This window comes from Odocoileus virginianus, unplaced genomic scaffold (genome assembly GCF_023699985.2).
Source record: "Odocoileus virginianus isolate 20LAN1187 ecotype Illinois unplaced genomic scaffold, Ovbor_1.2 Unplaced_Scaffold_20, whole genome shotgun sequence".
Lineage (NCBI taxonomy): Eukaryota > Metazoa > Chordata > Mammalia > Artiodactyla > Cervidae > Odocoileus > Odocoileus virginianus.
The window spans coordinates 940,705-965,199 of record NW_027224282.1 but is presented as its reverse complement, the minus strand read 5'-3'; the positions used below and the strand labels follow the sequence as shown (position 1 = coordinate 965,199).

The 24,495-nt window shown below is 43.5% G+C and overlaps 1 protein-coding gene across 3 annotated transcripts in view; it reads right to left on the bottom strand.

Annotated features, from left to right (window-relative positions):
- Positions 1 to 3,700: 3,700 nt before the first annotated feature.
- The window catches only part of KIAA1210 (KIAA1210 ortholog), a 70,806-nt gene continuing 50,011 nt past the window's right edge, over positions 3,701 to 24,495 (bottom strand). For 2 of the 3 annotated variants that reach the window (XM_070463007.1, XM_070463008.1), the window contains exons 7-12: positions 19,060 to 19,254; positions 15,387 to 15,495; positions 9,277 to 13,074; positions 7,952 to 8,151; positions 6,051 to 6,156; positions 3,701 to 4,343 (exon numbers count right to left, since the gene is read on the bottom strand). In XM_070463007.1, the coding sequence (XP_070319108.1) occupies positions 4,171 to 4,343; positions 6,051 to 6,156; positions 7,952 to 8,151; positions 9,277 to 13,074; positions 15,387 to 15,495; positions 19,060 to 19,254 (4,581 nt within the window). In that variant the 3' untranslated portion in view covers positions 3,701 to 4,170. The remainder of the gene's footprint in view (positions 4,344 to 6,050; positions 6,157 to 7,951; positions 8,152 to 9,276; positions 13,075 to 15,386; positions 15,496 to 19,059; positions 19,255 to 24,495) is intronic. The other variant, XM_070463009.1, reaches the window with a different exon arrangement.

Sequence of the window (24,495 nt, the reverse complement as noted above, 5' to 3'; positions counted from 1 at the left end):
GTAATATTACATTTCTTAAGCTGGGTGGTATATACATAGATGTCAACAGTATTATTCTCTATACCTTTGTGTAGGTCTGAAATATTTCATAATTAAAAATTAGTAAAATAAGGAAAGGGAGAGAATAAGCTTAAAATCTAGACTCTGTTTAAGAGGGAATAAAGGATAAGTCATATTTGATCAGTGGATCAGAGAAGGGGATGGGCCTGGGGACCTGAGACTAGACAGGTTCATTTCTGCATTTAGTTGAAGCTTCCTAAGTGCTCTCTTGGTAGCACTGATACCTTCTCTCATATTCTGTGGTAAGTGAAGTGAAGTGAAATCGCTCAGTCATGTCCAACTCTTTGCGACCCCGTGGACTGTAGCCCACCAGGCTCCTCCGTCCATGGCAAGAATACTGGAGTGGGTTGCCATTTCCTTCTCCAAGGGATCTTCCCGACCCAGGGATCGAACCCAGGTCTCCCGCATTGGAGGCAGACGCTTTAACCTCTGAGCCACTGGGGAAGAGCATTTTTAATTGAGGTGAAGTTCACTTAAAATCAACCATTTAAAAGTGAACAATTCAATGACATTGACAATTTTGTGCAACCACATCTTTTGATGAGCATTTTCATCAACCCAAAACTCTGTACCTATTAAGCAGTCATTCACCATTTCCTCACCCTCCAATTCCCTGGCAGCCACCAATCTGCTTTCTATCTCAATGAATTCACCTATTCTGGACATTTCCTATAAAGAAAACCATACAATATGTGAACTTTTGTGTCTGGCTTCTTTCACTTAGCATAGTTTTTTAAGGCTCATCTACATTGTAGCATGTATCAGCACTTAATTTTAGGGCTGAATAATATTTCTGTTGTATGTATATACCACAGTTTGTTTATCCATTCCTTTTGTTGGTAGACATTTGCATTGTTTCCACCTTTTGACTATTGTGAATAGTGCTGCTATGAACATTTGTGTCCAAGTATTTGTGCATGATTTATATATGTGTGTATCTCCTGCCCCCACCTCACCTCCCCCAGGACTGTGAACTTCTGAATGGTTTGGGCCTTAAAACGTTTTATCTTTCCCAAAGTCATAGGCACTGAGTTGTCCACTTAGTAGGTGCTCCACTAATATCTGTCAAAGTAAACTTAACACTTACACTGTCATTTTTTTTTGTCATCGATGTTGACATTTTAAAATGTGTTATATTATTCCTTATGGCTAGAACCACATGGTGAGACAGAAGGCAAAGCACTCCCTGTCACCATTATTTCAACTGAAAGGGCAGGTCAACTAGTAGGATTTGAGGACCTTCAAACTGGCTCTGATTTGTTAGTATTTCTGCGGTGCTAGTTGTTAAAACAGTATTGCTTCCAGTCCCAGGCAAGAGGTATCTCTGTCTTGAAGAGGTCTATGCTTTACAGGGCCACTTTGGTCCTCTTCCAGCTGCACCCCTCCTTCCAGGGCCAGGAGCCCAGCCTATGGGAACAAGGGGTGTGTCCCTGCTAGCCCATGCTCCAGGTACCTGGCAGCCCTGAACAGTCCCTAGCCTGCTTCTAGGGCCCGTGTGCTCCTCTTAGACCTGTCCTGGGGAGGGCTGACTACACTCACTGCTGGGGTGGGTGCTCCCAGGCCCAAGGAGGGGTTGTAGGCCCAGAAGGGGATGCGGCCTGGCCTAGGAGCCAGGGCATGGGCAGGGGGAGGGGAGGGAGGGCAGCTCTTTCCACATCATCAGGGCAGAACTTAGAGGAGTCTGAGAATTCTAAATCCCAACCTGGCCTTTCAGGTCATTAGGAAGTTACATTTGTCGTGGAAGAAGATACAACATATTTAATGGTTTATCATTTGATTTGAACATTTCAAATATTTTTAGACATGTGGATCCCTAACTGAAGGCTTTTTCTGAACCTTGCAAATAGGACAAATGTTATGGACAGGCCAGATTAAATATCTGCTCTATTACCCTTTCCCCTTGCTCACTCTGTGTTACACTTTGTTACCTGAGCATGGCGGGGCCCCTTCCTTTTGATAATGGATTGTTCTAGAAGCCCATCTTGCAGGAAGACTCAGACCTAGTCCCTGAACCAGGCTGCAGTACAACCTCCATCTTGCCCTCTCTACTCACCTGTCTGCATTTTCTCTCCCACCCATCTCTTTGCTCCTTATGTGTTTACACGTGTGAAAACCTCCTCTTCAGTACTACCACTCCCTCATATAGACACCCACCTGGAGGCCATCAGCTTGGTCAGGCACACCTGCGTAGGGGTCCTTTCTGCTCCACACAACCTCTCAAGATCATTTGCTCTTCTGACAACCCTTGGGTCTAAATTGTCAATAACCTATTCAATTTCCCTCCCCGTGTGACAGAAGAGACAAACTATAGGACAAGCTTTATTGAATTTATTTGCTTTGCATACAGCAGAAATCAAGAATGCTAAAAGAAGCTGAAAACTTAACAAAATGTGCCTTTATGCATTAAAGAAGACTTAACCTCTTTACTTAAAACATATTTTTTTGTTGTTAACTGTGAAAAAGAAATTGTTAATGGAGAGTTCTCAGAGTGAGAATAACCTAATTGTGGTCCAGCCTGAGAAAAGGGGGAAGGGAGGTGTAACAGTTAACTTACCAGGATTTCCTGGGTAAAGGTATCTACCTTAATGAACTGTTCACTATGGAAATACAACAGAATCAAACCCAATCAATCAATCAAAAACCTAGCATTATCAAAAAGGCAAAAATATAGTATAAGGAAAAATATTTGTTTTACACAGAAAATGCAAAATCCAGCAAATGATTGTACAGTATCACATTATACCATCATCAGGAAAACCAAGCACCAAGGGTTGAAATTACCTCTGCCACCCTACAGCCTCTGAATTTTTCTTGCATAAGGCAGCACCCTACTCAGAATTTAAAGGCACAGTTATGTCTAGGGCTGCATTTCTGTTTAAACAAAGTAGCTCCACGGTGACAGAGGCAGATACCATGAAAGGTATAATACTAAGACACTTCTGGGTTCCCTAAGAAAATGAGCCAGGTACTGTCCAGGCATCCAGAAGGAGCTCTCCCTTAGTGTTTTGTGTGTGTGTGTGTGTGTGTGTGTGTGTGTGTGTGTGTGGCAGGTGTGTGTGTGGGGTGGGGTGATTGGAATGGAGGGCAAGGACTTGGAGTGAGTGGTTCACTGGAGAGGTAGGAGCTGTCCAGCCTAGTGACTGTTGGGTGTGTGTGCCTCTAGGAATGAGGGCAGGGAAAGGCTAATTCAGTCACTCCAGGCTTCCAGTTAGCAGAAAGCCACCTCTCCTATGGCTTTGAGAATTCAGTCTTGCTTTGAGCCCAAATCTTGTGAAACAGAGGCTGCTGAGGGAAAGCAACAAGAAACTGGGCTACTGGGAGCCAGGGCTTAAGACAAGCTGTCCAGGAGCCCCAGACTTCCTTCGTGGAAGGCTTCCCATCTGCCTGACTAAAAGCACAGCTTTCGGCCTCTGTTGTGCTGTGCTGTGCTTAGCTGCTCAGTTGTGTTCGACTCTTTGTGACCCCATGGACTGTAGCCCACCAGGCTCCTCTGTCCATGGGGGATTTCCCAAGGCAAGAATACTGGAGTGGGTTTGCCATGCCCTCCTCCAGGGGATCTTCCTGACCCAGGGATCAAACCCAGGTCTCCTGCATTGCAGGCAGATTCTTTATTGTCTGAGCCACCAGGGAAGCCCCTCTTCTTAGGAAGCTTTACAAAGTTCACAGCAGCAATGAAAGAACTGAAGCATTTAATTAGGCTCATACAACATACAAGCCAATCCTTGGACCAGATCATCTGGACATTTCCATTAGAATGAATTTATTTGATCAGGGGAAATGCCTACCTCTTAGTTGCTCCAACAAAATGTTTTAACTTTCTCCCTTCTACAGCCCATGGTCCAAAGTTAAAGATTTCTCAATTCAACAGCAGAGCAAACATTTTACATAGTTTTTATAAAGGAAATGCTGGGTTTTCAGATGCTGGCAGTGACTGTACTGAAGGCTAGGCATTCATGGCATCTATTTCATTCAAATAATTATTAGCTTTAATGCCCATTTTAAGGCTCTTATGCTTAATAAAAATGGCTACAGTAAATAATTCACTACATGGCATTAATATAGCTATTGGCAATTATAATTTGAAATGCTTATACTCCACCCAGGAGTGGTTTATTGCATTATTTCTGCTATATGGCTCCATGCCTCAGCTTTCTTCTTGGCCAGGGAGAACCAGACCGGTTCAGCCGGTTCAACTGGCTGTGGTAGCATGGCTGGAAGTGTAGCAGACCTGGCTTCTTTTTCCATCGAAGGTACTTGAAATATCTTCTCACCTTCAAATCCAACTGTAACCAAACCATAGCAAATAACGCATAAGCAGTAAGAAGCCCCAGGGATACTGAAGTATGTTTATGGGATGCAATAAAAATTTTCTTCCTTTTAGGTTTCCTCTGGTTTCTAAAAGTCAGTGCATGGGCAGTGGTATGTGAAAGGAGTAATGTCAATATGGCTAGTACCACAGAGGCCTGGACATTGGAAGGCCTGAGAATAAATACCTGCAACTGTAACTGCCAATCTTTGGGTCGTTATTATTGGACTGTCTTATACTTTTGAACTGAGACCAGAGCAGAAACGTGTTATATGGTATCTGTTCAGTTTTTAAAATTTCAAATAAGGTAATATTGATTTTGTTTTGCCAATCCCTTATGTTGTATGAAATCACTGTTATGACTCGGTAGGTCCACCCAGGAAAAGTCTATGCTAAATAACATTATATCAACTGCTCCTACTAAGCAGACTACCTCACTATGCCCCAGTTCTAAAAGTACCTCCTTCCCTCATCCTGCTTTACGGTTGACTGACTTAGTGGCTTAGTCAGCCAGTGATTCTCAACCCTGATCACATATTAGAACCACCTAGGGTCTCTTTGGGGCTTCCCTGGTAGCTCAGACGGTAAAGTGTCTGCCTACAATGTGGGAGACCTGGGTTCAATCCCTGGGTTGGGAAGATCCCCTGGAGAAGGAAATGGCAATCCACTCCAGTACTCTTGCCTGGAAAATCCCATGGACCGAGGAGCCTGGTAGGCTACAGTCCATGGGGTCCAAAAGAGTCGGACACAACTGAGCGACTTCACTTCACTTCAGGGTCTCTTTAAAAATACAAATGCACATGCTATTTCATGAACTAATTGAATTAGAATCTCCAGCAATGGATCCAGGACTATCTACAATTTTTTAAAAATCACATCAGGTGATTCTAATACATAGTAAGAGTTGAAAACCACTTGATAGGAGTACCATGCCCATGAGAGGCTTAGGTCACTTGACCTAAGCAGGTCAAGTGCTGCTATATCATGGCCAGACAGTGGATTCCAAAATTCCTAGTCTAATTTCTTCATGAGATGGACTAAGGAAGAGAACAAAGATGACTCAATATAAACCTATCCTCCCCTCTCCCTGCTCTTTCTAGGAAAAAAAAATCCCTCTGACCCATAACTCTACTGATGAGACCTCGTTTGATTTTATCACAGCACAGTGGTTTTCTCAGCTTTCAACATGCCCCACCTGTCATACCTATGCTCAGAATATGGAGGAGCTGAAACAAGCCTTTTAAATAGTTTTTAAAAATTCAATACTATTGGGCATTTATACCAGATTATTTTTCACAGTTTCACTGGGAATGTAGAGGGTGAGAAAATACAGCTTTGCTGTGAGCTATAAAGTGGCTTGGTATTCTCTCCTTTTGAATACCAGCCACAGGAACGTTCTAGTGCATGATCACAATTTTGTTCCTATACAGATTCCTTGATGGGGTAAAAGACTGAGGCCCTCTGAAAGTTACACACTGGACTGACTTATATTAGTCATAATAGTTGGATTTTCCTAAAACAAGCTAATATCTGTATCTAATGGAAGTACTATGAGAGAATCACAAGCTGATTTGGGGGAAGAGACATGTATTGCCTGAGTTTGAAATGGGAAGTTTCACATTCTGTGAGAGCTCTTTTGGGAGTCGAGGGATAGGGTGTTTTTTTTTGGTTGTTGTTGTTTTACCTGTTTTGGTAGACTTCGGAGGTTTTGTCGGTGCCATCTTCTCTTGTCTCTTGACATCAGAAGTGAGAACCATTCTTGGTTGGCTTTCACTTACAAGGCCAGTTCTCTTTAATACAAAAATGAAAACAGAAAGATCTTATAAGTCCTGACATGAAACTAGCAAATTACTTACTCAGATCATAGGTGCACATCCCGTCCTGGGTATTATAAGTTCAACATTAACCAAAAAGAAAGAGAGAGAGGTAAGGATGGAAGGAGCACAGAAAGCACCTAGGTTCAGAATTTAGGATCACAAAATCTAAGCTGGTTCAACTTTATCACCTTTCTGAGCTGGGAGAAAAGGTTATCTAATGATATAAACAGTGTAAACAGGTTAACATGAGAATTCCTTGGCCCGACTACAACCTTTTCTCTAGCAGTTTACCAGCACTTAACAGAAAGCTAACCGAAATGTTGCAAACAAATCTTATCTCTAGCAAACAAATCTTTTCTCTAGCAGTTTACCAGCACTTAACAGAAAGCTAACCGAAATGTTGCAAACAAATCTTATCAATTAATTGGCTTCCATAGATTTCTACACAACAAAACTTGTTTACATCTTGTGTTCATGCCTTGCATTAGAAAATGATACAACTATAGGTCTTTTCAAAATGGTACATTTTAAGCTTTTCAAATTAACCTCACCACAACTGATCTAAATTAATTAGTTTACATATCCCAGTGTATTTCCCTCTGACAAAACTTTAACCAAGGTAGACTTCTCTACCTGTATGATCCTGCTCCCATAAAAATAATAACGATGAAATGAAAAGATCTTTAAAGCAAAAAGTGAAAGCAGTTTTTCACATGATCCTTCAACAAATTCTGTAAGCACTTAAAAGTATAGGAACTTAGACATCTCTTGTTATGTAAACTTCATTGAGTTTTCTTGAGGCAGTTTTATGCAGTGTTGACAAGAGGGGTCCTCATTCTAAAACTTCCAAAGACATTGCAAATGGGACATTAAAAGCAAGACGTCATCCTATCATGTTCTGATCCATTAGCCTAGTTCATCACATAATTTCACTTTTAATCTATAGGGAGGTGCCAGACCAAACCAAATCAATATGTGGAAGCCCGAACACCAAACATTACCTTTATTTACATAAAGGTAAATCATTATGTGCTGATAATGGAAAGGTGCCCAGAAATAAAATGTTAAGTGAAAAAGAATATAGTTTAATTCCACTCATATTTTCTTAAATGCATATACATATTTAGAGGCCTAAAATATTTGTAAGAATAGTTACTCAACTCACCCCAGTGGTGACCTTTAGGGTTTTCTTATATCTACTTATGCCTCGACCAATTTGGAGGAATCCTGTTCTAGAATATTTAGAACAGGATTTGATTTATAGTATCTTCTCTATGAACAGACTTTTGGACTCTGTGGGAGAAGGCGAGGGTGGGATGTTCTGAGAGAACAGCATTGAAACAAGTATACCATCAAGTGTGAAACAGGTCGCCAGCCCAGGTTGGATGCATGAGACAAGTGCTCAGGGCTGGTGCACTGGAAAGACCCAGAGGGATGGGATGGGGAGGGATGTGGGAGGGGGGATCGGGATGGGGAACACATGTAAATCCATGGCTGATTCATGTCAATGTATGGCAAAAACCACTATAATATTGTAAAGTAATTAGCCTCCAACTAATAAAAATAAATGGAAAAAAAAAAGAATCTTCTCTATGCATCACTTTTCACAAATCCTTTAGGAACATAAAGTGGGGGCACCTTTCTATGAGTACAAACCAAGTGTTTCCCCCCAACAGTCCCTTTGCTTTGATTAATGCACTCAAAGAGGTGGGGAACTGCATGTCTGGCCAAGTTCCTAATACAAGCTTAATCAATCGGCTGCAATGACCTTTTGGAGTGCTTTGTAGGCTGCTCGAGGTCCTCCTCCATGTCTGGGTTCCTTCATCTCAGCCTTGGCTGCAGCTCTACTCTTGAGTCTTGGCTCTTTGGGAGGAATGTTGGCCTGGAAGCTCCCCTGCTCCTGCTTTATCGTGGTCATCCAAGCTGGTTCTGAGGCGGCATACTCTGACCATCGACCAGGAGCTTTTCCTGAGAAAGGAATAAAAGAAGATAGAACTAAAGTGAGGCAGGCTGGGTCTTGAGACTGACTGGGACCTACCTACAATAATGTCTCAAATGGGATCCTTGTTAACTGCCAAATGAAAAGAAACAACATATAGAGAAGGGCCCCATTCTTTAGTGCCTTCCCCACAACTTTGAAAGGCAGGAACACCTTGAGTAGATAAGCTGCACTTCAAAGTTTGTCAGCTGTCCTCTTACTGGTCCCTTTCCCTCCCTTGTCCATCTCTCTTTCTATCCCCAGTTCAGGTAGGACAATGGTTGCCAAGTGGGCTAGAGAAGTTCCTAGGAGGCCAGATGATTAGGCCACTGAATGTCATTTCTCTAACTCCAAGGAAAATCTTATTGCATCTGTTACTTCATGGTCTCTAATGAAAGTGTGTGGTTATGGATATGGTTATAGGCATGTACAAGACTATGTGATGATAATTCTGAAGGTAAAATGGCTTTGAGAAAGATAAATGCTCAAAAAGTCACCTAGCTCTTGATTCTTAGACATTTCAGGTGAGTTAAGAAGCTGTGGAAGTACAAACATTTACAATAAATTAAGACTTCAAGCTGAGAGTCTGAACATAGTGCTCTATTAATGAGTTAGCTTCAAAAATATACATGGGGGACTTCCCTGGAGGTCCAGTGCTTAAGACTGTGTATTTCCACTACAGCAGGTTTGATCTCTGGTCATGGAACTAAAATCCCATGGGCTGAGTAGCAAAAAAATAAATAAATAAATAATAGAAAGCTACGTGGTGTTGAAGGGAGCATAATACATGTAAAGGTATTTTGAGAAAGGGATAAAATCCCATCTACATGTATATGGTGTAAGGGAGATGGGGAGATGGTTACGTGTCCATTACAGAACGTGGACAAATGTTCAAAGGAGACCCCCTTGGGAAAGAGAAGACTCCAAGTTAACCATCTCCAAATCTATTTATCTAGAATAGAGCCTTATTCTGCCCCTAAATCCCCAAGCCAGCCCTATCAAAGCCACAAGGTAATGGGCAAGGCTAGAACAGACTTCCTCCCATTCAAGACTTTGCTTTCTGGTTCTTTTCTCTTCTTGGTACCTGCTGCCCATGTGGGAAGGTAAAGACTCACCTGGGGTCCTGTAAGCAGGTTGCTTCTTGGCCAGGCTTTCAGATTTGGGCCTCCTCTGTTGCTTCTCTGCCAAGTCAGATGCTGTGGTGAGGTTTTGCCTGGTGCCCAGGGCCCCCTTGGAAGCCCTTCTGATTGGCTGGGCTGTAACTACAGAGGGTGACACTGAGCCCAAAGAGGATGAAGAAAGCTTGGTAAAACCTTGTTTCCCACGCTTATACTTCTGTGAGGAAGAGATTCTTCTCAGTCGGACTCCAAAAAGCTTTTCAACATCAGTCTCGCTGTTTGATGAATCTGAACGGCTGTTATTTTGATCATCGCTCTCAGGAACTTCCTCCTGAGAGGAACTGCTTCCAGAAGTGGGCGATTGCAAGGCAGGAGCAGCGGCCAGCATGGGCTTGGTAGGGGCAGTTGTGACATTCTCAGTGAGGTCTTCAGAGCTTTGGCTGGGTTTCTTGATTTTGCTCGGAGAAGCCAGGTCTCTGGGTAGAGACCAGCAGCTAGGATCACTCTCCAAAGTGGTTTCCTCAGCGGCAGCACTCATGGGACTTGGATAAACCTGTTGCTGGTGTTCAGAGTCTGCAGGAGCCTGAAAAGTTTGTTTGGGAGGCAGGTGCTGCTCAGAATCGCTCTGCTTCACAGATGCACTCACTGGGCCCGTTGAGAGCATCAGTGGCTGAAACTCAGCTCCATCTTTGACTTGGCTGGGGTGTTTGCCAGGCAGCCACTCTTCAGAACTCTTCCATTCTTCAGGAGAGCTCTCAGAAGCTGAGGAGGTTTCTTGCTGGTACTCAGGCTTCCCCAGTGTGTGGGCAAGATGGATGGGAGGCAGCTGCTCTTTAAAACTGCTCAGCTTCGCAGGAGCACTCTCTGAATGGGAGAGGACTTCTTGCAGGCCTTTGGGCTTCCCCAAGCTTGGCAAAAGGCTTTTGATGGGCGCTTCCTTCAAAGAAATGGCTCCCTCAACATCCGTACTCTCCCAGCCTGAGGAAACTTGCTGCTCAACTTTAGGCTTCAATGATTTGGAAAGTGGATTTGAAGATGAAGGAACCATGCGAGTTCCCTCCTCTGTAGCAGGCCTCTCTGAAAAGACATGCTGTGCCATATACTTCACGAATGACTGAGAAGGACGCTTGACAATCACTGATTTCTTAGGTATGACTTCTTTATCAGCCATGCTCTCTAGACGTGAGGACATCTCCAGAACTTTAGACTTTTTAAGCGCTCGGCTGGGATACATGGGAAGCAGTGACCTTCTAGAAATGCCCACTTTGGCAGCAGCACTCTCAAAGCTCAGTGATATTTGCTGGACTTTCTGTCTCACGATGGAGTAGGGATGTTTGTCAGGCAGCAGCTCAGTGGATGCATCCCCTTCAGTGTTGACACTCTCTGGACCTTCAGTGATTGCTTGTTTGACTTCTGCTCTCATCGGGCCCTGAGAAGTCCCTCTGGGAGGCAGCGGCTTGATGATAATGCCACACTCAATGGCAGCACTCTCTGGATCTTCAGAGGCTGGTTGCTCAAACATGGGGATCTCCAAGGACTGCTGGATGGTGGGCCTGGGAGGCACAGGCACCCCTAGACTGCTCCACACTGTGGGAGCACTCACGGACTCCAGCGGAATGCTCTGTGGCTGGAATTTAGACTTCACCGAGAGCTGGAGAGGCGGCACCTCCACAAAGCTGCCCTCCTGAACAGTAGTGTTCTCCAAGGTTTTCTGGGCTTGAGGATTTGTCAAGGACTGGGGAGAATATTTGGGGAGCAATTTCTCCACCAGAATGATCTTCTGAGCAACAGAACCCTCCAAACCTGCAAATACACTCTGTTCAGCTTCAGAATAAGTCACAGAGACTTGTTGCTGGGCCAGAGCTCTCATCGGGGGCTGAGAATGATGCTTGGGAAGCAGTGGCTTTGTAGAAATGCTCTTCTCAACCACAGTGCTTTCTGCACCTGTGGAGTCTTGGTACTCAGCTGATGGCCTCACCGTGGCCTGGGGAGGACGTGGGAGAGTTAGCAAGTGTGCAGGTGTGGTCTTCTTAACATCGGGGCTCTCTGGACATTCGGAGCTTTCTTGCTGAGCTGCTGGTTTCACTGAAGGCTGAGAAGGATGTGTCGGAGGCAGCACCCCCTCAGAAGACATCCTTTTAAGTGTCATCACTCCTGGATCCAAGGAGACTGGTGGCTCAACTTTTGGCCTCATCAGGCGCTTAGAAGACACTCTGGGAGGCAGTGGCTCCATGGAAATGCCCCACTCCATGGCCACGCTCTCTGGGCCTGTGGAGGCAGATTGCTCAAATTTAGGGCTCACCCAGGACTGGAAAGTGTCCCTGGGAGGCACCTGCCACACAGAAGCACCCTGTACTTCATGTATGGTCTTTGAAACTAGGGAGATTTCTCTGGGCTCTTTAGGATTTGCCACAGCCTGGGCAGAGGATCCCACGGCCTGGTTAGGGGGTCCCATGACCTGGACAGAGGGTCCAGGAGACACCTCTTCCTTGGTGTTATTGGCACTGTTGTACTTCTCCACATAACTATTTGATCCCATGGAGACTTTGTCTTCAGGCTCCCCCACAGCCCGGGAAGCACATGTGGGAGTCAGCGGCTCATTGGAACCACTCATCTGTCCCAGGGAACCCGATTTTGTGAAGACTTCTTGGTCATCTTTGGACTTGCTCAGGGACTGGAGAGAGGGTGTGGGAGCTTGGTGCTGCTCAAAGTCACTGTCCTCTTTGGAAGTGCTCTTGGAATCAGAGAAGACAGCTGTGGCTTTAGACTCCCCCGAGGACTGTGAAGAATACCTAGGGGCCTGCTGCTGCTCGGGACTGCTCAGCTCCACAGCTGAAGCTTTTGATTCTGGGAAGACTTCTTCATTCCTGTGCATCTTGGAGGGTGGGGGAGAATGTCCAGGAGCCAGCTGTTGCTCAGAATCACTGTCCTCCTCTGAAGTGCTCTTGGGATCTGAGATGATGACTGTAGCTTTTGACTTCCCGAAGGACCATGAAAGGCTTCTGGGAGGTGGTTTCCTGGCACTAAGGGCACCCACTACCAAGGCACTCACGCTCCTGGAGATCCTCGCTGTTAAGGCCTGCAGAACACTTCTGGGAGGCTTTTCTTTGAGGGTCTCTTGAGCGGACTTCATTTTAAATTGGACACTTCTCACATCAAAGCCAGAAGCTTCTTCCCTTTCTGGCTGGCTCTGAGAAGGCTCCATAAACATCTGATCATCCACTGCCACCAAGAGAGTATCTTGGGGTGTAAATGGCCTTCCTGCCACATGTGATAGAGCAGCCCTGGCTTCTGGCTTCTCAGCTCCAGAAGTCCCATCTTCATGGGATGGTGACAGACCAGCCACCACGGGCTCTTCCATGTCTTCAGGCTTGAGTTGTGATGCTAACGCTTTTCTGGTTTCAGAATCTGCCCCAGCAATTCCCCTTCCTGGGTCATCTTTACCTGACGGCAGCTCCTGAGTAGTGCTTTCTGTCTGCGGTGGTGTGGGCTGCTCCATGATTTCCTTCTCCAAGGACAGTTGCCAGAAATGGCAGTCCCTGGCGTTCTTATCATCAGGTGGGGACCCAGCTCCATCACTTAGGCCAAGCACTCCAGTGAATTGTTTAAAGCTTCTTTCTTTGGATCCACTCTCGCTCGTTCCTAAAGTACTTGAGCTTTTCTTTTCACGGCGTTTCATGTATGCTGCTGGAAATGGGTATCTCTGACTCTCAGTAGCATCTGTGTTTATAGCCTGATCCATTGTCTTCTGTTTAGCAATCTCAGTCTTGTTGCTCTGTTCCTGGCTTGAGGCACCTGTACCAAACAGAAGGAAAGGAAAAATGTGTTCTTTTGATTTTCTAAAATAAGAATACTCTGCCCTGGCCCAATGGGTACCTATTTGCTATTGAATTCCCTAGTGTAGAGAAGTAGCTACTCAGAAGATAGAGAACGACTAGGTCACTATTAGCCTTCTGCAGTTGGAAATTTTTTTTTAATTAATTTATTTTTTTTTATTAGTTGGAGGCTAATTACCTTACAACATTGCAGTGGTTTTTGTCATACATTGAAATGAATTAGCCATGGATTTACATGTATTCCCCATCCCGGTCCCCCCTCCCACTTCCCTCTCCACCCGATCCCTCTGGGTTAAATCTAAGTGAAATTCAGTTTTATGAACTGATTCCAAGGTTGGCACATCACCATCATATCAACAGTCTGTTCTACCACTAGAAGTGAGACACATCAAAAAGCAATTTTTGAACTTGTAACAGTGATTACCTTTTAGGAGACTGACTGGGGCAAGGTGAAGGGAAATTTTACTTCCTCCTTAGTATTTATATTTTCTACTTAATTCTACTTAATTTTAACATGATATACAGATATTTTTATTTTTTTAAGAAAGGTGTCAACAGGGGTTATCTGCAAGGTAGGATTATGCTTCCCCACTTCTTCTGCTTTCAACTCTCTTTATTAAAATAATCTGACATAATATACATGCAAAGAAATTCTTAAAAAGCCTTAACATTTGCACCTATCCACAGGCTTCAGGTCAAACACAAGGCAGCAGTTCTACAGGTTGGTCTTCTCTTCCCTAGTAATTTTACTATGTGTGTTCAGTCGTGTCCTACTCTTTGCAACCCCATGGACTGTAGCCCTCCAGGCTCCTCTGTCCACGGGATTTCCCAGGCAATACTGGAGTGGGTTGCTATGCCCTCCTCCAGAGAATCCACGTCTCCTGCACTGGCAGGTGGGTTTTTTCAGTTCAGTTCAGTTCAGTCACTCAGTCATGTCTGGCTCTTTGTGACCCCATGGACTGCAGCACGCCAGGCCTCCCTGTCCATCACCAACTCCCAGAGTTTACTCAAACTCATGTCTATTGAGTTGGTGATGCCATCCAACCATCTCATCCTCTGTCATCCCCTTCTCCTCCTGTCCTTCCAATCTTTCCCAGCATCAGGGTCTTTTCAAAAGAGTCAGTTCTTTGCATCAGGTGGCCAAAGTATTGTTTTTTTACCACTCACTCTAATCCCTGGGTAAGAGGGCCTTGGCCACCTCCCCTCCCTCATCATCCACTGGTCTCTAGCTCCATCTAGTGGTTGCACATTTAGAATCTAGAACTTGGCACAGTTAGGGGGGGTGGGGGGGTGGAGCTGCATTCCAAAACACTCCCATGACATGGAAAATCAAAGTATCTGCCCTCATGGACACCGAGTAAGTTTTATCCTCTATGTAAAAGAGACAGCTATTAAAAATAAATATGAAAAGAGGATAAAAAGAAAGTTAAAAGTCACTCATCTAATTTCTTTGTTGTTGTTATATAGAAGAGTTTTGTGGTTTTGTTACTCTTCATGGGAAAATGTTTTTAGAGATATCCTGACTTTGAACCCACATGTGAAACCCTTTATGGCAAAAATATGAAATAACTATTTGACTTAATTTGTGGAACAGGAATTTTGATTTACCAAGTGTTGCTTGAAATTAGATTGCCATCAGATGGAGCCAATACACACACACAAACACACAGTGTGATTTTTCACTCCAGTGGTATTTTTTGTTTGGGGGTTTGATAGGTGTTGACTGCCAAGGGCATCTGTCTGCAGTTGTCCAAGCCCTCTTTGCCCATGGATAGGGGAACTGATCTCACTGTTAACACAAGACCTTTTCTCTCTACTAGCAGAGAAAAGCAACTTTGAACAAACAGGCTTTTTTCCACCAATTCTGTTATTGTTGTCTGATTCTGTTGCTGTGGGGGAAAGCTGAAGGGGAAATCACTGGCTGCCCTCAGATGTCTGGGCTCACTGAAGAACTTGGCATGGACATTAGATGTGGAGAAGATTAAACAAACTGACAAACAAATATGCACAAAACACCTCTCTGGTTGGAAATTCATTTAGGTAAAATAGGAATCCAGGTATGGCCCTTTACCTAACACAAGTGGCAACTATATTAAATGGGCAGTTCAAACGGAGAAACTTGGACCATATTAATATGCATCTTAAATTTAAAGCCCTCAGAAGACCAAGGATAGCAGGCCTGGGCAATTCTCATTATATAGTTCTTGTCACATAGCACTGTGCCATTAAGCTTGAGTATGTGTTTATGGGTAACGGCAAAGATATGCCAACCTGCGCTGTCTTTTTTCGGCTTCTTTTGGTCAGCTTCTTTCGGTTTGGTTGTGCTTTTCTCTTCTTCAGAAGCCACTGGGAGGCTTGGCTCCTCCTGTTTTGGTTTCTCCTAGAAGAGGGAAAGAGCTTGAATCAGGCTGAAATGCTCTCCACCCACCCCTACATGGTTGCCAAAGAAAAAAAGCATCAGGAAAAAAAAAGTCCTTGCTATCCAAATGGCTGTGTTGGGAGCATAACAATACCATTCACAATGGAAATTATTTTAGTAGCATCCATAACCTGATGATCATTTTACCTACTGGCAGTACTTCATTTAGATTTGAAGTTTCTGGTCTCTGAATGATATACTGCAGGGAACTCTTGAAAATACCCCAGAAACCACTGATCTACACTGCAAGGCCATCAATCTGACAATGGGGCTGTGGGGCCTGACAACAATCATGATATACATCTAAAGGCAAACATACAGCTCTATGTTCCCAGTTGAAGTGCCTCAGTAAACAGACTCAGCTCAAAATTATTTACTTTTGAATGGATCAGGTCAGGTAGACCTGGGTTCAGATCTCTGCTCCATCATGTGCTCTCTGTATGATCTTGGGCAAGTTACTCTATATCTCTGTCCACATCTATAAATTAAGAATAAGGGGAACTCTCTGTGGGACTTGCAGATCTAAGAAATTCCAAAGCAGAGAGCCTGTAGCAGCAGCCTCTCTGTCATAAAGGATCCTGAACACTTTTATTTTCATTCATCCATGTGTCAGGGAGAGAGGCAAAAGGAAGAAGTAGATGCCCTGACCCTGTTAGAGAATGCTACCCAGACCTTACCTCAATTAGGCTATGCAGAAAGAAGAAAGTCAGAAAGAAGGGTTTTGCTAAGTCTTCTTTCATCAACATTCCCTATGTGTCCAGGTTTGTGGTGAAGTGTACAGGTGATCATGCATATACAGGACTTGATGTATATGGCCTAGTGATTGATCACCCTCTGCTTGACATTGAACCAAGGAGATTCTCTCAGTGTTACTAGAAGGCCTTCCTCCCAGGCCCACCGTTCCACCAGCTGTTCTTTGATATTATACTTTATTTTCTTTCTAAAGCAAAACTATAATGGTTAAGCTAGGGGCAACATGATGGGGGTGAAAACAGAACTGAACTGAAAGTCAGAAGATGGGGTTCTGGTCCTACTTCTGCCATTACCAGAGTGTTTGACCTTGGACATCTATTTGTGCTTTAATGTCCTTCCCAGTAAAATGCCTGTAACTATGAAATCTTTTCATCTCCTCCATCTCTTGATTTATAGCCCTTTACTTATAGCCCAGAGTTACTGAGGCTTAAGACTCAGCCAAGTGAATCTTCCAGCTAACTAACACATTATTTAAAATACCAAATTTTTAAAATTCTTTGTTGTTGTTTTTCAGTCACTAAGTCGTGTCTGACTCTTTGTGACCCCATGGACTGTAGCATGCCAGGCTCCTCTGTCCTTCACTATCTCCTGGAGTTTGCTCAAACTCATGTCCATTGAGTTGGTGATGCCATCCAACCATCTCATCCTCTGTCACCCCCTTCTCCTCTTGCCCTCAGTCTTTCCCAGCATCAGGGTCTTTTCCAATGAGTCGGCTCTTTGCATCAGGTGGCCAAAGTATTGGAGCTTCAACTTCAGCATCAGTCTTTCCAGTGAATATTCAGGGTTGATTTCCTTTAGGATTGGTTTGATCCCCTTGCTGTCCAAGGGACTCTCAAGAGTCTTCTCCAGCACCACAGTTCAAAAGCATCAATTCTTTGGTGTTCAGCCTTCTTTATGGTCCAACTCTCACATCATCCATACATGACTACTGGAAAAAACCATAGCTTTGACTATATGGACTTTTGTCAGCAAAGTGATGTCTCTGCTTTTTAATACTCTGTCTAGGTTTGTCATAGCTTTCAAGGAGCAAGGGTTTTAATTTCATGACTGCAGTCACTCACCACAGTGATTTTGGAGCCCAAGAAAATAAAATCTGCCACCATTTCCATTTTTTCCCCATTATTTGCCATGAAGGGAAATGCCGATGGGACCAAATGACATGATCTTAGTTTTTTGAATGTTGAATTTTAAGCCGGCTTTTTCACTCTCCTCTTTCACCTTTGTCAAAGAGGCTGTTTAGTTCCTCTTTGCTTTCTGCCCTTAGCAGGTATCATCTGCATATCTGAGGTTGTTGGTATTTTTCCTGGCAACCTTTTTTTAAAAAAAATTTATTTATTTTTAATTGAAGGATAATTGCTTTACAGAATTGTGTTGGTTTCTGCCAAACATCAACATGAATCAGCCATAGATATGTATATCTCCCAGCAATCTTGATTCCAGCTTGTGATTCATCTAGCCCAGCATTTCACATGATGTACTCTGCATATAAGTTAAATAAGCAGGGTGACAATATACAGCCTTGATGTACTTCTTTCCCAATTTTGAACCAGTTCATTGTTCCATGTCTGGTTCTAACTGTTGCTTCTTGACCTGCATACAGATTTCTCAGGAGGCAGGTAAGGTAATCTGGTATTCCCATCTCTTTAAGAATTTTCCACAGTTTGTTGTGATTTTCACAGTCAAAGGCTTTTGCAGTCAAGGAAGCAGAAGATGTTTTTCTGGAATTCCCTTGCTTTTTCTATGATCCAACGGATGTTGGCAATTTGATCTCTGGTTCCTCTGCCTTTTCTAAATCTAGCTTGTACATCTGGAAGTTCTTGGTTTAATTCTTAGTTTTTAGTAAAAAAAAAAAAAAAATCTTTTTCAAAGGAATTACTTCCCTATCTTCCTAAACACAGATCAGGGAATATAGTCCAACTTTTCTTGATGATTTGGATGAGTAGTGAACATGTCCTATTACACTGGATGCTGATACAGTGTGGCCCTGATACAGGTGGGCAAGGTTCTTGATCCCTATACTAAATGGCCCCAGGTAGTTTGTGTCATTTCTTTCTGCTATCAACTGCCACTTCTCTTTGGTATCAGATCTGATTCTGGTCTGTGGCCATGTTTTAAACATAACTGGCTTGCCTAAGTGTGCTAGAAAGCATAAGAACTTGGCGACCTGTATGTGACATGGAGAGGTCTTTGGAGGGGTTAATAGCTGAGTTCTGAATGCTTGGCATTGCTGGAAGCCTGACCTCCAAATAAGTGGGACAGTGCTGCCAATTGTAACTTATGGGTCTTATCTGATTCATAATTAAAAAGAATCCTGATTTGGGCTATGATTGAATATCTTCTACAAAGACCGCTGAGTGAATTCCCAGATACTAAGGCCAGTAAGCAATTTCTTAAGAGTTAGGTCACTGTTTCTGCTTTCTTCCATCCCTTTTATGTAAGTTCCATCTACAGTAGACATCCCAGGCACTAGACACAAGTGTGCTCCCCTCTCTCCGGGGCTGTCAAACCTAGGACAGTGTCCTTGACTTTACCATCCCTACTTAGGTTATGGATCCCTCAAACCATACCACTTCCCTAGGAGCAGTTTGCAAAGGTTGGAACTCATCTTTTTGGAGGGTGGGGCATGAGCACAGCTTGCAGGTTCTGCTTCCCTGACTTCAGATTGAGCCCAGGCCACAGCAGTGAAAGCCTGGAATCCTAACCACCAGGGAACTCCTGGAACTCATATTTTCTTATATGGGAGTGTATTCCCAGGCCTCATAAAGGACTTACTGTCATCTGGATGCTCTTTTGTTTCCGGGAATTTAAACCCATCTTGTATTGAGCAGCTGAGAAATCCAAACAGCTCTGGGTGGTGGCTGGGGTGTTGAAGCCAACAGGCAAATGGGTGCTGCTGGACAAGGAGGGCATGGCAAACGTGATCAAGGACTGTGAGCGAACCAGTCCAGACGAGGGCTCAAAGGCACTCTGGAGAGAGTAGGAAAAGAGAAATGAGTCAGCTTTGTATGCTGGCCTTGGTCTCAAAGTTAGAAATTCCTCTGGCTGAAGAAATATTCCTAGAGAACTCTTTCATGATCTGCTGTCCCTTTTTCCTACAGCTAGAGTCAAGCTTCTGGTCAATGGACTCATTGGAGGCAAGGTGCACAATTTCAACTAGTTCCCTTGCAGGTGAAAACAAGAAACAAGATGTTCAGGTTGCTCCCCTGCTTAGAATGCATTCAGGAGCTCTCCTTTGCCCTCAGGATAGGAACCCCACGATTATACAACATTCACAAAGTCAGAGGTTTTGCATGTTCTCTTGTCCTGTACCCCTCTTATATTAATAGAAGGGGCTGACTGGGGTGAGAGGCACAATCTATGTCAGTAAAACCCATTAGGGCTCAGCGATTTCTCCATAGGAGTGCTCGGAGGAAGGAAGAAATCTGGTTGGAAGAGGGTTTTTCTGAAAGCTGCATTTGCACAAACAGTACACTACCTTATATTTATGGTTTCTGGATGCAAGGCTGATGGCAGCGCCCAGAGGGATGGAGTGCGCCACCACCGCTGGGGTGGGGATGGAGCCTGTCGCCTTGTCCTCGCTATGGCTGGCCTCTATACCTCTAAACTATCTGGCCTGGGGGCTCCTAGTTGGCTTCCTCTGTAGGACTTTCAAAATAGTCTCCTCCGGGCTTCCTTTCTTTTAATTAATTAATTTTTTTATTGAAGGATAATTGCTTTACAGCTCCAGGTTTCTTGACATGGCTTTTACTACACCTTGAGGAGACACCCCAGAGCACCTTCTTATTTCTAAGAAGTTTCAAGTATTTGTGCTAGCAGAAGCCCCTTTGAAGGCAAGGTGATGACCCCTCTCTCTCCTGGATGTCAATGGCAAATGATGCAGTTTAGCAGGTAGACAGAACTTCCATGTGTGTTTACTCACTAGTTCTTCCCAAACTCGCTTTATGCAGTGCTAGGGTATTTGCAGCCTTAACATCCCTTCACATTTCCCCCCGACCATTATATGTTGCTCCAGTGGTAACCTTAGTTACTATTTTAGCTCCCAATATGGTTCTTTTATGGCCTGTGATTCCAACGCCTGGGGACTTAACATAGCTAGCGGGTCAGACTGATGATACATTCAGCTCACCATCCTCTTGTTGATTCTAGGAAAGGGAGCGGAATGATACAGTTATCTTTGTGGGGCCCATCACACAAAATATAGAGTGGCCCCAAGCCTTTTCTAACTTCTTTAGGTAACTGCCATCCATGAATTTATATAGCACCTCATCCTGATACTATTAATTTATCTTTAGCTTGTGTTATCTCCTGGAATTATGAACTTAATACTCAGTATACAGACTAGTGGCTCTTATTTTATTGTTCTGAATATTTCTTTTTTCATGCTTCAGAGTGGTCTTAACGTTCTGGTCTTTGGGGACTGGATGGCAACATCTATGCCCCCACTAACTTTATGTGATCTGTCTCTCCACTGCCTCTCTGACTGTGGCTTTTACCACTTTCTGTTCCAGATCCAGTGCTGGTTTGCTGTTCCTCAAACATTCCTTGCATACTCTTCCCTCAAGGCATTTTCACTTGCTGTTTCTGCTCCTTCCCCATGTGCCTGTTAGCTCACTCACTCCCTTCAGGTCTGGATACAAAAGCCACCTACTCAGTGACACTTTCCCCAGCCAATTTATTTGAAATGTTAGCCTTCTACCTGACACTTCACAATCTCCCTCCCTGGGTTATTTTTTTCCTCCTTGGCACTTTTTATCACTGTCTAACATACTGTATATTTTGCCTGTTTTTCTTGTTTATTGTTGATATCACACCCCCCCACTGCAATATAAACTCCATAAAGAAGAGTTTTCATCTGTTTTATTTACTACTGTATTCCTAACACCTACAACTGTGCTTAGTACACAGTAGTTGCTCAATAAATGTTTGTTGACAGGGTGAATTAATTATGTTAAAAGCTCCAAAGAGACATTGACCTTCTGAGAGGTCGTCAGAGAAAGCTGTTCTGTTCTCTGTATCATTTTAGTTATTTTTTCTGAGACCCACTAGTTCCAGCCAAATATAGATGGAAAAAGTCTCAGCAGTCTGTGGATCTAGAAATAGAGTTGCTAGAGGATGTCATGGTATTCTAGAGGATACCATGTAACCTACTGTGCATGAAAACTAACATATGATGCCTATTCATCAAGTAAATACACACTTAATAAAGAAACATGTTCAATTCAGTTGTCATCCCAAATTTTGTGGCATAACACTATAGATATAAGCACCATTTCATGAAACACATTCTATAGCATAACAAACAAATCGGGCTCAGCAAAATTCTAGCAATTACTAGATTGAATGTATGCAGGAGATAGCTTACCCAATCACAGCCTAAGCCAAGAGTCCAACAAACTTAATAATGGCCACTAGTCTCCTTATGCTTGATGGACTGTCATTAAGGAATATTTGAGCATTCAGTCTATACCCAGGCCCACAGCTACCCTCAAACCTGGACTAAAAATGAGACTGTGAATCCATCAAGCATCATCTCCACCTGATTATGGCACTCAAGCTCAGGCATGTGATTCAAAACTGGCCTAAGAGCATCTCTGTGGTTGGGTTTAGAGTACGTAAGTTGTATATATTTTACAACTTCCCTTAAACTCACCAGTGAATTAAATAAACTATTCAAATAAACTCTTTGGAATTCTGGGCAATATTTCTCAAAATATGGTCTGGGAATCCCAGTATCAGAATCACCTGGAGTGAGTGCTAAAAAAGCACTTTTACAGACACATTAAGATCTGATGAATAATACTATCAGGGGAAGGGGCCTTAGAATAGGCTTAACAGGTTCTCCAAGTGAGTCTTGTGGGGGCTAGAGTTGTGAACCACTGTCTAGTCCTCTGCCATGAAGAGAAAGGCTCCTATTTTCAAACAGCAGCACAGCAAGCTCCTAAATAACCACATCAGGTGCCTTAGAACAGGAGGCACCCATATCTGTTCCCTCTGGAAGCGGGGTTCCTTCTTAGGCCCTGCTTTTTCCTCCAGCCATATTAGTCAGGAGAAACCTAGAAAAGTTACCACAGGAATCAACCACAGGATTTTCCAGGCTACCCAGGAAAAACAAACTGAATCCTTTCCTGGCAGGTTTCTGAAAGAAAAGCAAGTGCAGGAAATGGGACTCCTTCCTCTATTTTTCCTTCACCAACCCTACTGCAACCCCACTCCTCCCTCCCTGCACTCTGAGAGCCAACACACCCAAGGTGTATATTATTCAGGAAGGCCAAGACGTTTTCATTTCTTCTCCTGTGATTTAGAGGGGAGTTAGCACAGACAGCTTCTGATTAACAGCTGGAGTGAAATGAGCTCTTTTCACCTCAACATCTGAGAGATGTGCCAGGCCTGGCGGCTACTAACCCAGAACCTTCTTGGGGAAGGAACCTGGGTCAGGACTTAGGGCAGGGGAGGGGATCCTTCAGCACTGGTTGGGGGGTGGTGCTGGACAGTGATATGCTGTTAGTGGGGGTAAGAAGTGCTCTTTGAACAATTAAAACACATTTTAGCTCCTTTCCCCTTTCTGTCATGTTTCTTGACCCTGTATAAAATAGTTCAATCAAACATGCACCCTTTTGATCATCCTTTTGATGGTTTGTTTGTATGTTGTATGGTGCCAGGGTTTTCCCATTTTCTTTTAACTATTGATAAGAAACACTTGAGTGGGGATAGAGAGCAGTTTGGCTGCTTCTTGGAATATCAAACAAATCAAGCTCAGCAAAATTCTACCAATTTCTAGATTCAGTGTGTGCAGGAGATAGCTTATCTGTTCCCAATTATTGTGTCTTAAATAATGGCATTACCTGGTGGCTATTTAGGCCAGATTTTATCAAGCCTTTGGCCTGAAAAGCTGTCACTTTAGGAAAAAAGCTCACTCTGAAACTATCTGGGAGGTTCTGACACTGGCATGCTAGGGACCTAGGTTCTGTGTGAGCCATTCAGCTGAAAGCTCCCAAGGCAAGTAGTCTTTGGAACAACTCCAGAAGAAGCAGCAGCTCTTGGTGAGAAAAGTGGTTCTCAGTAGGAGACTTCTCTGCCATGGTATGCTGGCACAGGATATGACTGGCTATTAGGACTTTAATTTCCCAAGTGTGTCAAAGTGCATTGCGTGCTCATTCCTGGGAATTCCTGTGCAACTGCAACTTCACTCAATTTCTGTTTCATAAAAGGTGTTGTGCCATTTTGCCATCCTGAAAGTTGTAGGAGGTAGAATTTCACATATCCCATGGAGCTCCCTGCTCTCTAAAGCTCCCCAATTTCTTAAGTAGTATAGAGAATAAGAACATGAACTTTGGAGTCAGAGGCCTGAATTTGAGGTCCTAGCCAAGCCATTTTTAAAACTGTTTGAGCTCGGACAAGTTACTTAACCTCTTTGAGCCTCAGTTTCTATGTCTTTAATATAGGGATAATAATAATATACACTTTAGTGTGCTGTTTTTCAAATTAGATGAAATTATACATGTGAATTGCCTTTTACACAGGAAAGTCTGAGCAAGCATTAGTTGTTATTGTTATTGGTGGACATTGGTTGTCCAAATTTAGAGAACTGCTAGAGTCCACATGGCTGAGTGAAAACTGGTATGAATTTGGGGAGGAATCCTCAGTCTGAGTCCCAGCTGTATCTCTGATTGGCACTGTGGCCTTGGTCAAGTCATTTCACCTCTTTGAACCTCAGTTTTTTCCACCCAAAATGGGAATAATAGTATCTTCCCTATCTACATTTCAGAGTTTTTGAGAGAATGAAATGCACCTATATCTATGCAAAATAACTTTGTAAGCTACAAATTTCTATGCAGCAATGGGGAAGTGGGCATTATACTCTCTTCTGATATATCAGAGGATTTTTAAGAATATTTTTCTGGGCTTTGGAGACCTATTTGTAAATAATAATGGTGAATTATGAAGTAAGCCATCATGGGCAAAGCAAGAAACATGATAAGGGGAGACCCTTTCAGCAATCTAAATGAACTCTTCATTGGCCCATACAGTGGAATAACTGTAAGCTACTTAACCCCCACCATGTTAAACGTTAGCAACATTTATCCTGCAATGGGACTAAAGTCTAGGCATTTAATCAGCTCGAACTTTAAGCACCAAAATAATGGATACAGCTCTTTCTCAAGAGTGAAAATGCATGACTTCTTTTCCATACAATTGTTTTTCTCCATA